Below are 17,786 nucleotides of genomic sequence, written 5' to 3' on the forward strand. Positions count from 1 at the left end.
ACCCTGACGAAAGCTCACAAAAACCCCAATCTGAAAGCAAACTCAAGCTCTCACCCTTCCTGTTGGTTCCTTTGATCTCCCTAACGTGCAAGGAACTAAGAATTGAAAGGATTAACACATAAGGAGCATTTGATGGCTCTGGGTCTGTACTTGCTGGAGTTTAGAAGGATGGAGGGTTGGGGGGGACCTCATTGAAACCTATCGAATATTGAAAGGTCTGGATAGAGTGGATGTGGAGGGGATGTTTCCTGTAGTGGGGGAGTCTGGCATAAGGGGGCATGGCCTCAGAATAGAAGGACATCCATTTAGAACAAAGATGAAGAGGAACTTCTTTCACCATAGCATGGGGAATCTGTGGAATTCCTTACAAATGCTAAGTCATTGGGTACATGTAAGACAGGGGTTGAAAGGTTCTTGGTTAGTCATGGTATGAAAGGATATAGGAAGAAGGCAGGAGAAATGGGGTTGAGAGGGATAATTAATCAGCCATGATGAAATAGCAGAGCAAACTTGATGGGCCAAATGACCTTATTCTGCTCCTTGGTCTTTTGGTCTTGTATTGCAGTAACAAAGGTAGGATGATTAGTCAGCCATTTTGTTTGTTGCAGAGACAGAAACCAGACATTGAAATGGTTCCCCGACTGAGGAAACAGATGCATTCAGAGAAAATGATCCCACATTCTTTAATCTGCATAATCAATTGGGATATAAACAACAGCTATACTCTTAAATGGAATAGCCTGTGTGTTCGTGTGATTTGTTTTGATCATGGCAGTATCTCTGAGAGTCAAGATCATTTGTAAAGCTTTAAAAATACATTTTTTGTAAATAATCTGGCAGTGCGGCAGCCAGAGATCAATTATAGCTGTCACTGAGCTGAAAGATCACAGAACTCTCCTGAGAGGACCTGTTTACCAATTAATCTCAGCAAAGTAAAATACAACATTGTTCTGTTCTTGTTTTATTTTGAATTGTTGTTTACAATTCAATTCTTGCAATTATTACAAATAAAAGACTGAGGTGTATATCGCACTGTACTGCTGCCACAAAAAATGACCCCACAAATTTCATGACATGTGATCGATGATAAACCTGATACTGATATGGTTCTCTAATGTGGACTGAGAGTCAGAAGGGGGCAGGGAGAGGGGAAGGAGTGGGAAGCACCAGAGAGACATTCTGTAATGATCAAGGAACCAATTGTTTGGAATCAAATGACCTTGCCTGGTGTCTCAGGACTGGGTGTGCTTGCACCCGTGCCAACCACCCCTCCCAAACCCGGGCACGTTTTCTCTGCCACCCGTCCCACACCCCTCCTGCGAGGCTCCACCCTCACCATTCCCAACATCCTTTGCTCCCACCAGATTTAGAAACTCGCTCTCTGCTCCACAATGACAAATATAGTGCTGTGCAAAAGTCTTAGGCACCTTAACTATATACAATATATGTGCCTATGACTTTTTCACAGTACTGTATTTTTCTTCTACTTACGTAGTTCACATCTTAAGAACAGGAGAAGGTAATTTTGACATTCCAACTTGTTCTGCCATTGAATCAAATCATACATCCTAAGTCCATAGATCTCTCAGTCTTCCATATCCTCAATATCTCCCATTAATTTCTCTTCTTCCCTGAGAAGGGAGATCACATTGACTGGTTTGAATGTGAGGTTGTGCATAATTCTAATATGCTCAATGGATTGTGTGTCCTCCAAACTGTTTGTAGCAAAGACCGTAGGATATAGGAGCAGAATTAGGCCATTTGGCCCATTGAGTCCACTCTGCTATTTCATCATGGCTGATGCATTTCCCTCTCAGCCCCAATCTCCTGTCTTCTCCCCGTAACCTTTCACACCCTGATTAATCAAGAACCGATCAGCCTCGGCCTTAAATACGCCCAATGACCCGGCCTCCACAGCTGCCTGTGGCAAAGGATTCCACAAATTCACCACCCTCTGGCAAAAGAAATTTCTCCTCATTTCAGTTCTAAATAGACAGTTCTAAATAGAGTCTTTTCCCTCTGATTCTAGATCCCTCACCATAGGAAACATCAGCTCTGTCTAGACATTTCAACATTTGATAGGTCTCAATGAGATTCCCTCTCAATCTTCCAAATTCCAGTGAGTAAAGCCTAAGGGCATCAATCATTTCTCATGCGATAATTCCATTCCCTGAATCATTCTTCTGAAACTCCTTGGAACTCTCCCCAGTGTCAGCACACCCCTTCTTAGAGAAGGGGCCCAAAACTGCAAACAATACTCCCAAACGAGGAATCACCAATGCTTCATAAAGTCTCAGCATTTCATCCTTGTTAATCCTCTCAGAATGAATTCTAACGTTGCATTTGCCTTCCCCACCACCGACTCAACTTGCAAATTTACTCATAGGGAATCCTGCACTAGAACTCCCAAGTCCCTTTACACCTTGGATTTTTGAATTTTATGGGTTCAATGTCCATTCGGTGGAGGGGAAGAAGCTGTTCCTCAATTGTTGAGTGTGTGCCTTCAGGCTCCTGTACCTCCTCCCTGATGGTAGCAATGAGAAGAGGGCGTGTACTGAGTGATGGGGGTCCTTAATGATGGTGTGTGTTCCCTCATCTTACCCTTTCTGAAGTCCACAATCAGTTCTTTGGTCTTTCTGACGTCGAGTGCAAGGCTGTTGTTGTGACACCACTTAACTAGCTGATATATCTCACTCCTGTACGCCCTCTTGTCATCATCTGAAATTCTGCTAATAATAATTGTGAAGTCAGCAAATTTATAGATGGCATTTGAGCTGTGCCTAGCCAAACAGTCATGGGTAGAGAGACAGTAGAGCAGTGGGCTAAGCATATATCCCCAAGGTATGCCAGTGTTGATTAGCACAGGAGATGTTATTTCCAATCTGCACAGATTGTGGTCTTCCAGTTAGGTAGTTGTTGCAAAGGGAGGTACAGAGGCCCAAGTTTTGGAGCCTTTCAATCAGAGCTGTAGGAATGATTGTGTTAAACACCTAAACAGCATCCTGACATGGATATTCATATTGTCCAGGTTGTTCAAGGCCATGTGAAGAGCCAATGAGATCGCATCTATTGTGACGATAAGCAAATTACAGAGGGTCCAGTTCCTCACTGAGGCAGGAGTTTCCTCTAGCTATAACCAGCCTCTCAATGCACTTCATCTCCTTGTATAACCCCGGGTCGCCAAACTTGAATGCCACAGATCTAGCTCTTAGGAGGCTACCAACCTCTTGATTCACCCATGTCTTTTGATCTGGGTATGTACGGTATGTTCTCACAAGCACACACTCACCCACACAGGTTTTAATGAAGTCATTGTCAGCTGTGGTGTATTCATTCAGCCCCTGAATGTGGTCCAGTCCACCGATTCAAAGCATTTTCTAAATTATCCAAGTCCATCTGCAGCCTTCCGACTTCCTCAAAACTACTTGCCTTTCCATCTATCTTTGCATCGTCCACAAACTTGGCCACAAAGCCATCAATTCCACCAACCAAATCAATGACATGCTACGTAAAAAGAAGCGGTCCTAATGCCATTCCCTGTGGAACACCACTAGTCAACAGCAGCCAATCAGAAAAGGTTCCATGTACTCCCACTTTTTGCCTCCTGCCAATCAGCCAATGTTTTTTCCTTAATACCATGGGCTCTTATGTTGCTAAGCAGCCTTCTTAACATTGGGATTCAATTCCCAATGCTGCCTGTAAGAAGTTTGAATGTTCTCCCCGTGACCATGTGGGTTTCCTCTGGGTGCTCTGGTTTCCTCCCACATTCCAAAGTGGCACGGGTAAAGTTAGTGAATTATGGGCATGCTATGCTGGCTCCGGAAGAGTGGTGACACTTGTAGGCTGCCCAGCACAATCCTCTCCGACTCAGACAACATATTTTATTGTACATGTGACCAAAAAAGCTATTCTTTATCTTTTCGAATGAGTTAGGATAGGATCAATGTAAAATTAGGTGTGGATGGTCAGTGCGACTCGATGGGCTGTTTCTGGTCTGTGTCTCTATGCGACTATGACTCAGTCAGTATCAAGGCTAATAATCGTACTCAAGTACCACTACTGGATACAATATTGGCCAGAGAGCAGGAAACAGAAGGTAACGGCGGAAAGATCTTTCACAGACTGGAGGCCTGTGACTAGTGATGTGCCCCAGGGGCTGGTATAGTTCATTGTTATTTGTCGTTGATAATAATGATTTGGAAGACAATATACATTGAAGAGTTAATAAGTCTGCAGATGACACTAACACAAGTGGTATCATAGGCAGTGAAGTGGAGTATCAAGAACTGCAGCGGGATCATGATTGTCTGTGTAGATGGGCTGAGGAATGGCAAATGGAATTTAACTTTGATAACTGTAAAGAGGTATATTTTGGATAAACAAATTTTACGTTGAAAAGAAGGGCCCTGGCTGTTGAAGAACAGGGGGGCCCTGGAGTACAGGTGCATGGTTCCCTTGAAGTGGAGTCACGGGTAGAAGAAGATATTTGGCATGCTGGCCTTCCTCAGTTAGGGCACTGACACAGAAATTGGGAGGTTGTGTTGCGGTTGTACAAGACCCACACTTGGATCACCCTGGATGTGCTTAAATTGGAGGGTGTGAAAAAGATTTTCAGGGATGTTGCCAGGCCTCGTGGGACCGAGTTATAGAGAGGCGTTAGACACTCTGGGCCTTTACTGACCTGTAACATAGGAGACTGAGAGATGGATATAAAATCAAGAGGGGGCATTGATAGGATGTATGGCTTTTTTCCAGGGTAGGGAAAAGAAAACTAAAGGACAATGTTTTGAGGTTAGAGGTTAAAAGTTTAATAAAAAAACTTGAGGGACAACTTTTTTACACTGTGGGTGGTAAACAAGTGGAACCAACTACCAGGGGAAGTGGTACATCAGATACATTTAAGAAATATGTGGAGAGGCATATGAAACATGATTTTAGAGCAGGGTTCTCAACTTGGGGTCGACAGATCACTTGATTAATGGTAGGGGTCCATGGCATAAAACATTTGAGAACCCCTAGTTTAGAGTGATATGAGCCAAGCGTTGGGAAATGGATGAGCTTAAAAAATACATGAAGATACCATTAATAACATGCCAGCAAATAGAATAATGTATATCATAAACACAAGAAATTTTGTCGATGCTGGAAGTCCAAAGTAACACACACAAAATACTAAAGGAACTTAGGAGGTCAGGCAGCATCTGTGGAAATGAACGAACAGTCCAGGCTTTGGGCTGAGACCTTTCTTCAGCTTTGCTAACCCAATTAACGTACACCAGTTGGGTTAGCAAGCAAGAATCAGAAATTAGTAAATCATATACTGAAAAAGTAAGATCATCATGCAAATACTTTGCGTGTTTATTTCATTTCCTTTTCTGCTATTTAAATTATGATATTCATCCTTTAATAATAAATGGCTCTTTTAGTATAACATGAATATTGTGAGCAGCTTTGGGCCCCTTACCCAAGAAAGGATGTGCTGGCATTGGAGAGAATCCAAAGAGGTTCACTAGAATGCTCAGGGGCATGAAAGGGTTAATATATGAGGAGGGTTTGATGGCTCTGGGCTTGTACTCACTAGAGCTTAGAAGAATGAAGGGGGATCTCGTTGATGCCTGTCAAATGTTGAAAGGCCTAGACAGAGTGGAGGTGGAGGTGGGGACTCTTATAGTGATGGAGTCTAGGACCAGAGGGCATAGCCTCAGAAGACAAAGACATCCCTTTAGAACAGGGATGAGGAGGAATTGTTATAACCAGAGGGTGGTGAAACTGTGGAATTCATTACCACAGACAGCTGTGGAGGCCAAGTCACTGGGTACATTTAAAGTGGAGGTCGATAGGTTCTTGACTAGAAAGGGCATGAGAAGTGTCAAGGTTATGAGGGCAGTGCAATTATTCTTCAAGTTTTCTCTCACATAAGAGCAAAGTTCAAAGTAAACTTATTATCAAAGTATATATATGTCACCATATTCAACCCTGAGATTTATTTCCTTGTGGGCATACACAGTAAATACAAGAAACACAATGGAATTAATGAAAGACTGCACCCCACAGGATGGATAAACAGCTGATATGCAAAAGACAGCAAGCTGTGCAAATACAAAAAGAAATTAGTAACAATAATAATATATCCAAATAGTAGATATAGCCATTCCAAACACACATAACAAAGAGAAATCAGTAAGTGATAAACACCAGAAATATGCTGAGTTAAAAAGGGAAATTGAGAGACTGTGGGACACGAACAGGGTATACATTGTCCCAACAGGAATACCTACAATTGCTGTTATCTTTAACATCAGGAAGTCAAAAGCTATTGTAAAGTGAGAGAAAGGGCATACAACAAAGCAAAAATTAGTGGGAAGACAGAGGATTGGGAAGTTTTTAAAAACCTACAGAGAGCAACTAAAAAAATCATTAGAAGGGAAAAGCTGAAATATGAAAGCTGGCTAGCAAGTAATACCAAAGCGAATAATAAAAGTTTTTTCAAGTATGTTAAAAGTAAAAGGGAAATGAGAGTGGATAGAGGACCACTAGAAAATGAGGCAGGAGAAATAATAACAGGGGATAAGGAAACGGCTGATGAACGAAATGAATATTTTGCATCAGTCTTCACTGTGGAAGACACTAGCAGTGTGCTTGACGTTGTAATGTGTGAAGGAAGAGAAGTGGGTGCAGTTACTATTACAAGGGAGAAGGTGTTCAAAAAGTTGAAAGACCTAAAGGTACATAAGTTGCCTAACCAAATGAACTGCACCCTAGGGTTCTGAAAGAGGCAGCATTAGAGATTGTGATGGCATTAGAAATGATCTTTCAAAAATCATTGGACTCTGGCATGGTGCCAGAGGACTGGAAGATTGCAAATGTCACTCCACTCTTTAAGAAAGGAGGACAGTAGCAGAAAGGAAATTATAGACCAGTTAGCCCGACCTCAGTGGATGGGAAGATGTTGGAGTTAATTGTTAAAGATGAGGTGATGGAGTACTTGGTGACACAAGTCAAGATAGTACAAAGTCAGCATGGATTCCTTTAGGGAAAATCCTGCCTGACAAACTTGTTGGAATTCTTTGAGGAGATTACAAGTAGGATAGATAAAGGGGATGCAGTGGATGTTGTATATTTGGACTTTCGGAAGGCCTTTGACAAGATGCCACACATGACGCTGCTTACCAAGTTAAAAACCCATGGTATTACAGGAAAGTTACTACCATGGTTAGAGCATTGCCTGATTGGTAGGAGGCAGCGAGTGGGAATAAAAGGATCCTTTTCTGGTTGGCTGCTAGTGACAAAAGGTGTTCTGCAGGGGTCAGTGATGGGACCACTTCATTTTATGCTCTGTATTAAAGATTTAGATGATGGAATAGATGGCTTTGCTGCTAAGTTTACAGATGATATGAAGATTGGTGGAGGGGCAGGTAGTGTTGAGGAAACAGGTAGGATGCAGAAGGACTTAGGCAGATTAGGAAAATGGGCAAGAAAGTGGCAAATGAAATACAATGTTGGAAAATGCATGGTTATACACTTTGGTAGTAGGAATAAATGTATGGACTATTTTCTAGACGGGGAGAAAACCAAAAATCTGAGATGCAAAGGGAATTGGGAGACCTTGTGCAAAACACCCTGAAGGTTAACTTACAGGTTGAGTTGGTGGTGAGGAAGGCAAATGCTGTATTAGCATTCATTTCAAGAGGTCTAGAATACAAGAGCAGGGATGTGATGCTGAGGCTTTATAAGGCACTAGTGAGGCCTCACCTTGAGTATTGTGAACAGTTTTGTGCCCCTCCTCTTAGAAAAGATGTGCTGGTATTGGAGAGGGTCCAGAGGAGGTTCACAAGGATGATTCCAGGAATGAAAGGGTTATCATACGAGGAACATTTGATGGCTCTGGGTCTGTACTCGCTGGAATTCAGAAGGATGAGGAGGGATCTCATTGAAAGCTTTTGAATGTTGAAAGGCCTAGACAGAGTAGATGTGGAAAGGATGTTTCCCATGGTGGGAGAGTCTAGGACGAGAGGGCACAGCCTCAGGATAGAGGAACATCCTTTCAAAACAGAGATGCGGAGAAATTTCTTCAGCCAAAGGGTGATGAATCTGAGGTATTTGTTGCCACATACGGATGTGAAGGCCAGGTCATTGGGTGTATTTAGGGCAGAGATTGATAGGTTCTTGATTGGACATGGCATCAAAGGTTATGGGGAGAAGGCCGGGAACTGGGGTTGAGGAGGAGAAGAAGAAAGGATCAGTCATGATTGAATGGTGGAGCAGAGTCGATGGGCCAGATGGCCTAATTCTGCTCTTATGTCTTATGGTCTTATGGTCTATCACCACACAATAGCATCAAACAATTAAGCCTACAAAGCAATACTTACGTAAATCTCCAAAAAGTGATGATACTGAACACCGCTAAAATAGTCCAAAATTTCCTAGCAATTGAGAAATGAGTGTGCTTGGCTATGCCTGTGCCTCAGGTTTTACCAGCCTGAGCTGAGAAAAAAAAACTACAATAATAATAAGCAATTAAGCATGAAGAATCAAAAACATGAGATGAAGAGTCCTTGAAAATGAGTCCAAAGGCTGTGGGAACAGTTCAGAGGTAGGGAGAGTGAAGTTAGCCCCTTTGATTCAAGAGCCTGATGGTTCAAGTCAAGTCACTTTTATTGTCATTTCGACCATAAACTGCTGGTACAGTACACAGTAAAAATGAAACAACGTTCCTCCAGGACCCTGGTGCTACATGAAACAACACAAAACTACACTAGACTATGTGAGACAGCACAAGGCTACACTAGACTACGTAAAACAACATAAAAACTGCACTAGACTACAGACCTTCACAGGACTACATAAAGTGCATAAAACAGTGCAGGGCAGTACAATAATTAATTAATAAATAAATAAATAATAAAGAAGACAATAGGCACAGTAGAGGACAAATTTCAATATAATAATAAATTATGTCAATGTCAGTCTAGACTCTGGGTATTGAGGGAATAAACTGATGGCTTGAGGGAAGAAACTGTTGCACAGTCTGGTCATGAGAGCCCGAATGCTTCGGTACCTTTTGCCAGATGGCAGGAGGGAGAGGAGTGGTTGAGGGGTAGTAACTGTTCCTGAACCTGATGGTGCGGGTGTTGAAGCACCTTCTTCCTGATGGCAGCAGTGAGAAATGGCCTGGGTGGTGGGGGTCCTTGATGGAGGATGCTGCTTTCCTGCGACAACGCTCCGTGTAGATGTACTCAGTGGTGGGAAATGCTTTGCCCATGATGAACTAGGCCATACCCATGACTCCTTGCAGGATTTTCTATTCAAGGGCATTGGAGCTTCCATACTTGGCTGTGATATCCGTCAGTCACATCTATAGAAGTTTATCAAAGCTTTAGATGTCGTGCCGAATCTTCTCAAACTTTACGGAGGTAGAGGTGCTGTCCTGTTTTCCTCGTAATAACATTTGCACACTGGACACAGGACAGATCCTCTGAGATAATAGCATCGAGGAATTTAAAGTTGCTGACCATCTCCATCTCTTATCCCCCGATGAGGACTGGCTCATGGACCCCTGGTTTCCTCCTCCTGAAGACAATAATCAGCTCCTTGATCTTGCTGACATTGAGTCAGAGTTTGTCGTGGCACCACTCAGCCAGATTTTCAGTCTCCCTCCTGTATACTTATTCTTCACCACATTCTATTTGGCCAACGACAGTGGTGTCATCAGTAAACTGAAATATGGCATTGGAGCTGTGCTTTGCCTTACAGTCTTAACTGGGTTTAACAGTAATGGGATTCTTCAATATAATATTCATCTCCAAGGGTGGATGTCAATCGGAAAAGTTCAAGTGTATTTTTCTGCAAAGGTGCTCAGAAAAGTTGTGCATGGTTTATTTATTGATTTTAGCGATACAGGACAGAATAGGTCCTTCTGACCCTTCTCCACTCCCCCCACAGCCCTAACTAACCCTAACTAATCACAGGACAATTTACAACGATCAATTAACCCAACCGGTATGTCCTTAGACTGTGGGAGGAAACTGGAGCACCTGAGGGAAACCCTTGCATTCCATGGGGAGGACGTACAAACTCCTTACAGACGGCGTTGGAATTGAACTCCAAACTCCGACACCCAAAACTGCAATAGCGTTGTACTAACTGCTATGCACTTGTAACAATGGACTGTGATCTTTCAGCTCACCCACATGGCATTTAGGATTAGATGGTCTGTCGCTACAAATACGTTAAAACAAAGCAAACCTTCTACGTATGCAAAGTATGAGGTAAACATTGCTGATTGTTCGTTGCTGATATTTCAGAATTTAAGGATAAGATGTTGATTTCCAAGAGTGTTTTGTTTTGTGAGGGGAAAGAGACATTAGTCTGAGTGAATATCTACTAGGCACTACAGTGCAAGATCACTGGAGAGCGAATAATATAATGATCTTTAAGTCAGACCACTAGCAAGTTCACTGGTTTATATTTGCCATGTTACTGAAGGCTAGCATAACAACGACATTCATTTTCAAATTCAGTACCTGAAGGGGGAACATCTTCTTTTTAAATAAGAGTAACTGTTAGCAGTTTGAGCTGTTGAACTGTACAGCAAAGGGTAGCACAGACATCCTAGTAAAACATCAAATAGAATTAGTTTTATTGGATGCTAGGGAGTGTGCCGCATAAATCTTCATTTTCTCCTTCAATTAAAACAACTATATTTAAATAAATGCTATTGAAAAGTAATCTGAAATACTGTTTAGCAGCTCTATGCTAAATGCAGACATGTCCCTCATTACTATGAAATGGACAGTTAAGTATTCCTGCGGGTATTAAAAGATTAAATGGGCATTTCCTGTCTTGTGTTCACTGTGTGCAATACAACCTTTATTTTATGTGTGAGCTGAACTTTTCTGTCACTAATTTTGTTTCCCTCTTCTCATCCTTCCTCCTGTACGTGACTACTCACCCTGCATGCTGATCTCCAGCCGGAAGAGTGGGCCAACAGGATTTAAAATCCTCCATGATAGAGATGACAGGTAGGGCAGCTGTTCACACTGGCCTGGTTCACCTCATAACCAATCCCGTCGTCCACTCACTCATCTGATTGCCCAGACCAGACCAGGCTGTAATTATACAATAAGAAATTAAGCATGTTGCTTGTATTCTACTCTACACCCCCTACTGGATCCTAAGGATTCTTTGAGGTTTTTGTGACACATCCTATAAATGGAAACCTCGAAGCAGTGGTCAAGGTAGAACTGACAGTGCCTTGGGACGGTGTCCTGATGAAGGCTCTCAGCCCGAAACGTCAACTGTTTAGATGCTGCCTGGCCTGTTGAGTTCCTCCAGCATTTTGTGCCTAGTGCCTTGGGAAGACTAGTTTGAGAAGGTGTTCCAGTGTTAGAAGGCAAAATACCAGGAGCTGTGTCAGAGACAGCAGTGGAGGGCACATTGTGAGCCTACAGAGGTGGGGTGTACAAGTTTTGCTGGCTCCTCGCTCTGTAGAACTTACTCTCTCCTTGGTATTACAGGGGCTGCCAAGGAAAGAGCCATCAGGACCGTCACAGAGGCTGCTGAGCGAGCCTCCAGATGGCTAAGGATCAGGAGATGTGACCCGTGGACCAAGGCTGCTGAGTCACAAGCCGGGGCCTGGTCAACCCTGGCTGAGTCTCTCGGGCGAGGGTGTCTGATGTTGAAATTCCAGAAACACCCAATGACCCCCCATTACATCACTGATGATGTGCACATCCTAGGATATATCTCAGGATCATAGGATTCCATTCAAGGTCATAAATATTTTTTTAAGACAACCTTGGCAATTTAGTGTAGTGCAGGATTTTCATTACAAACCATTCGAATGTCTTATCCGCAAACCTGCTGACCAATACAATCCCGGCATAGACTCTGTTCTGTCCACCACAACAAGCGGGATTTCATGGTGGCTATACACATTTCCACTCCCGTTCCTACGGCAACATGTTAATCCATGGCCTCCTCTACTGCCATGATGAGGCCTCTCTCAAGTTGAGTGAGCAGCACCTCATATTCCATCTGGGGATCCTCCAACCTGACGGCATGAAAATTAATCTCTCTAACTTCTGGTGATTTCTCCTCCCATCTCCTTTATCTCTTTCTTCATTCCCTATCTGTCTTCCCTCTTACCTCTTCTCTTCTCACCTCCACATCATCTCTCTCTGGTGCCCCTCCTCCTTCCCTTTCTCCCATGGTCCACTCTCCTCTCCTGTCAGCTTCCTTCTTTTTCAGCCCTTTATGCCTTCCACCTATCACCTCCCAGCTTCTTACTTCACCCCCTTATGCCTTCCACCTATCATCTTCCAGCTTCTTACTTCACCCCTCCCCCACCTACTCACCTTTCCCCTTACCTGGTTTCACCTACACCTAACAGCTTGTACTCCTCCCTACCCCCCCATCCCACATCCCCACCACCTTCTTGTTCTGGCTTCTTTTCTCTTGCTTTCCAGTCCGGATGAAGAGTCTTGAGCTGAAATGTTGACTGTTTATTCCTCTCCATAGATGCTGTCTGACCCGCAGACGGCATCTTGTGTGTGTTGTTCTGGATTTCCCGCATCTGCAGAATAGCTCGTGTTTATGATTACGATTTGTTCTTCCAGATAAAATCTTTATTTGAGGATAGATTGATGAATACAGCTTACACACGTTGCCTCATGACACATCACTGGCCATGATCAGGCTTAATTTATTGAGAGTTGTTAGATTTCCAAAGCAGAAATATACAACCCAGTTTTCCATTATCGCTCTCCAACACAATCACTGCCACCTGATCTGACTTCCATATTACATAGCCAAGGCTTTAACACTAAGGATAAAGTAGTTACCAGTCATAGAACATAGAAAATAGAACACAACAGCACAATACTGGCCATTCGGCCCACAATGTTGTGCTGACATTTTAGCCTACTCTAAGATCAATCTAATCCTTCCCTCCTACATAGCCCTCCATTTTTCTAACATCCATATGCTTATCTAAGTATCCTTAAATGTCCCTAATGTATCTGCCTCTAACTCCGCCATCCATGGCAGAGTGTTCCACGAATCCACCACTCTCCGAATAAAAAAACTTACCTCGGAAATCCTCCCTGTACTTTCCTCCAGTCACCTTTAAATTATGCTCCCTTGTGTTAGCCATTTCTGGCCTGGGAATAGGTCTCTGGCTATCCACTCTATCGATGCCTCTTATCATCTTGTACACCTCTATCAAGTTGCCTCTCATCCTCCTTCACTCCAAAGAGAAAAGCCCCAGCTTGCTCAACCTATCTTCATAAGACACACTCTCTAATCCAGGCAGCATCCTGGCAAGTCTCCTCTGCACTCTCTCTAAAGCTTCCACATCCTTCCTATAATGAGGTGACCAGAACTGAACACAATATTCCAAAAGTGTGTTCTAACCAGAATTTTGCATTACTGCATGGCTCTTGAACTCAATGCCATGACTAATGAAGGGGTAACAGACCATTTGTCTTCTTAACCATCCTATCAACTTTCATGGCAACTTTCAGGGATCTGTGGATGTGGACCCCAAGGTCCCTCTGTTCCTCCACACTGTCTTCATCTCAAGAATCCAAATCCAAAGCATTTTTGGCACATTACTTGCTCATATGTGCTCTGCTTAGATAAATGTAGCTTTAACAGCCTCTATTGCCAATAAAACAATACTTTCATCATTTCTTCATCTTCCATGTTATTAGTATACTGTATTATAAAGGAAGGAGGTAGTGGAGCCTTAGGTCCCACAGCACCAGGTTCAGGAACAGTTATTATCCTTCAACCATCAGGTTCTGAACCAATGTGAATAACTTCACTCACTTCAACTCTGAACTGATTCCACAACCTATGGACTCACTTTCAAGGACTCTACAACTCACGTTCTCAGTGTTATTTATGTATGTACGTATTGTATGGTATTACATAGTTTGTCTTCTTTTGCACATTGGTTGTTTGACCATCTTTGTGTGTCATTTCCATTGATTCTATTGTATTTCTTTCTATCTACCGCGAGAAAATGAATCTCAGGGTAGTACATGGTGACATACTATACGCATACTTTGATAATAAATTTACTTTGAACTTTGATGGGCACCTGAATGCAGAATGGAGTGTGAGGAAGCTTTTTTTCACGATATATCACGCCTTGAGAATGATCATCGGTCAGTAGCAGCGAATTTGTTACATCATCGCAAATACAGTGGATGACATAACATCTCTCACATTACTAGAACTGTATAAACGTATATGCACGGTACAATACAGCACAGCCGTGTAGCAGGGAGTGCAAAGCTTTACACCACCAGCAATTGCCAGCCGGGCTTCAATTCCCGCTGCTGTCTGTAAGCGGTTGGTACGTTCTCACTGTGACCGCTTGGGTTTCCTCCAGGTGCTTCGGTTGTCTCCCACAGTCCAAAGACGTACAGGTAAGGGTTAGTAAGTTGTCGGCGTGCTGTGTTGGTGTCGGAAGCACGGTGACACTTGCAGGCTGACCCCAGCGCTCTGTTGATCGTTGATGCAAATCACATTCCTTACTGGATGTTTCGGTGCACACGTGACAAATAAAGCTAATCATTAGATCTTTAAAATTAATGCAGTAATTCCCTAACAAGAGCACAGCCCTGTATACCTGGAGACAAATGCAGCTTCTCTCCCGTACTGGCTGAGTGCACTGCATTGTAGGCACGGACAGAAGGGGTTCAAGGGGCCATTTCTGAGCTGTGCAACTCTACCTCAATGGAGTATAATCACGAAGAAGGCATGGAGTGGCTCTACTTCATGAGGGGTTTGAGGAGATCTCATAGTTTCAATTTACAGATTCAAGAGATTTGCTATGTCACCAAAGACTCCAGTAAATTTGTGCAGATGTACGGTAGAGAGCATTCTGACTGCAGTATCACCTGGCACAGGATCAGAACAAGTCGCAGAGGATTGTAGCCTCAGCCAGCTTCATCACGGTCACAACCCTTCCCACCGCTGAGGACATCTTTAAAAAGTGGTGCCTCAAGACAGTGACATCCATCATTAAAGACCTTAACCACCTGGGACATGCCCTCTACTCACTACTACCTGTTAAAACCCTACAGCCATCCGGCTCCCGACTGCGTGTGGGTAACTCCACTCATCTCAACTCCTAACTGATTCCACAGCTTATAGATTCACTTTCAAGGACTCTACAACTCATGTTCTCAGTATTAAATACGCTTTTCTTTTGCACAATTGAGTTATTTTTCAACATTCACAAAATGCTGGTGGAACGCAGCAGGCCAGACAGCATTTATAGGATGACCCTTCGTCAGGGTCTCGGCCCGAAATGTCGACAGTGCTTCTTCCTATAGATGCTGCCTGGCCTGCTGCGTTCCACCAGCATTTTGTGTGTGTTGCTTGAATTTCCAGCATCTGCAGATTTCCTCGTGTTTATTTTTCGACATTGGTTGTTTGACAGTTTATGTACAGTTTTCATAAATTCTATTGCACTTCTTTATTTTCCTGTAAATAAAAGAATCTCAAGGTAGTATATGGTGACATATATGTACTTTGATAATAAGTTTACTTTGACTTTGATTTTGACTACCATCAAGGAGGAGGTACAGGAACTTGAAGACACACTCAATATTTCAGGAATAGCCTCGACCCTCTGCCATCAGATTTCTCAATGGACATCAAACCCATGAACTCTACCTTGCTATCCCGCTTTTGGATTATTTATTTATTCTTATTGTGACTTTAAGAAGTTGTTTATGTCTTGGACTTCACCACTGCAAAATTTTACGACACCTGTCAGTGATGTCAGTGGGCGCCATGGTAGCGCAGCAGTTAGCGTAACGCAATCACAGCTTGGGGCTTCGAATGTCCTCGGCAAGTGAGTTTGTACATTCCTTTCCATACGTACGTAGGTTTCCTCCAGGTGCTCCGGTTTCCTCCGTCAGTCCAAAGATGTACTGATTAGTTGGTTAATTGGTCAGTGTAAATGGTCCTGTGATTAGGCTGGGGATAGATCTGTGGGTTGCTGGGCTCGTTGGACTGGAAGGGCCTGCTCCTCATAGTATCTCTTAATAAAATAAATCTGATTCCGAGTGCCGGGGCAGTCTGCATCTTAAGCTCTCTCCAATAGTAAGCTCAAGCAACAGGGAAACTTTCTCCAGTGGTAAGCTCATCCAGTGTTGTTGCTCCCTGAACCACAAATCACAGGAAATTCCCAACAGGGGAACGCAGATGTAACTGAGCACGCATGGCTGGCAGTTGTGCCTACGGTCGGTATAGTTTTGGCAAGGTGAGTGATGTTATGTAATCTGCTGTATTTGGTACCTTCAGCACGCTTGCAGCTGGGTGCTCCCTGATGTAATTTCACTCGGTCAATATGTTATCAGTCGTTTGTCTGTCTGCTGTACAACTCCTTGCACTAGCTGTCTCGGGAGTTGCGGGAAGTGTAGGGGGCAAGCAGGTTTCATGCTTTCTCCCAGCTGTACCTCTAGTCTGTTTGCAGCAGTCAAAGTACGGTACTATACTGTCGAATGCCTTGGGGCGGAATCCTGCTGCCGCCTGGTTAAAGGGCGTCACTATAGGCAACAAAATAAAGGAGTGAATTTAAAATAAATGGCCTGTTTTGTTTATTTTTTAAGTGTGTGATGTAATGAACAATGAGTGGCCTGCGCATTGCTTAGTGGGAGAATATTCCATCTTCTCCAGAACCTACGGGAGCAATTCTACACTGGCATCACAGAGAGCATCCTCACATCAGCCATTACCGTCTGCTTTGGTGTGGCATCCTCTCACAATGTACAAAAACTACAGCGAACCATCAGGTCAGCAGAAAAGATTATTGGCTGCAGTGTGCCATCACTGCAGGACAAAGACACAAGAAGGAAAAATCATTGTGGACCCTGCAGATTGCTTTATTTTTCAAAAGATCCCTTCTGGAAAGCGCTGTAGGGCAATTAAAACAAAAAATTCATGCCATCTTAAAAGTTTCTTCCCCAGTTACATCTGATCAACCATTTTAATTAGCCTCCCCACCCCCCTCTATCTATTACCTCCTTTTAGAATGCTGATTACATTATATATTCATGTATTTATGCATATTTTATTCCTAATTCACACTTTAATTTCTAACTTTAATTTTATATAATTCTTTACTGTTTCTAATTGTCGAACGTTGTTGTTTTTTTGTTGCCTGCCAAGCCCTGACCAACACACCACAGTAAATCCCAAACACGTATCAATGTATATGGTGAATAAAGTTGATCCTTCATCCCTGATTCTTGAAACTATCTCCCCAGCTGTAAGATTAGATACTGCCTGTGGCTGATACCAGTTATTTACAGGGAATACAGATCTGATCATTGAACTGTAAGGAATGCAGGGAGCATGGACGATCCTGTGCAGATCCCAGATGAGCAGCTTCTCTGTGAAACGCAAAGTATTTGCTTCAGCAGCTGCTAATGTAAAAGCTGTGCCCGGAATGCTGACAGGCAAGTGTGTTTTGTCAGACAGGCTGGTTTTGATATTGATTTTTTTCCAATTATAGCCAGCAGAACTACACGACTAGAGGCAGAGAGTGAAATAATTTATCTGCTGAAATCTCTGATTCTGTCAAAGTTCAAAGTAAATGTATAATCAAAGTGCATATACGTCACCAAATAAAACCTGGGATTAATTTTCTTGCAGGCATTCACAGTATAAAGAAACAATAATAACAGTTATTATTATTATAGTAAATAAGGAATAAATAGTGAAAACTTGAGATAGGGTCCTTGAAAGTGAGTCCATTGGCTGTG

The 17,786-nt window shown here is 42.9% G+C and overlaps 1 protein-coding gene across 3 annotated transcripts in view; it reads left to right on the plus strand.

Moving 5' to 3' along the window:
* LOC140739725 (one cut domain family member 2-like) overlaps nt 1–17,786 on the plus strand; it is a 142,898-nt gene that overhangs the window by 89,332 nt on the left and 35,780 nt on the right. The window contains exon 3 of one of the 3 annotated variants that reach the window (XM_073068183.1): nt 10,971–11,021. The exons of the other annotated variants lie outside the window; for them this stretch is intronic. Coding sequence (XP_072924284.1) covers nt 10,971–11,021 — 51 coding nt within the window. The remainder of the gene's footprint in view (nt 1–10,970; nt 11,022–17,786) is intronic. 3 annotated transcript variants of the gene reach the window in all.

Source organism: Hemitrygon akajei, chromosome 16 (assembly GCF_048418815.1).
Source record: "Hemitrygon akajei chromosome 16, sHemAka1.3, whole genome shotgun sequence".
Taxonomy (NCBI): Eukaryota; Metazoa; Chordata; class Chondrichthyes; order Myliobatiformes; family Dasyatidae; genus Hemitrygon; species Hemitrygon akajei.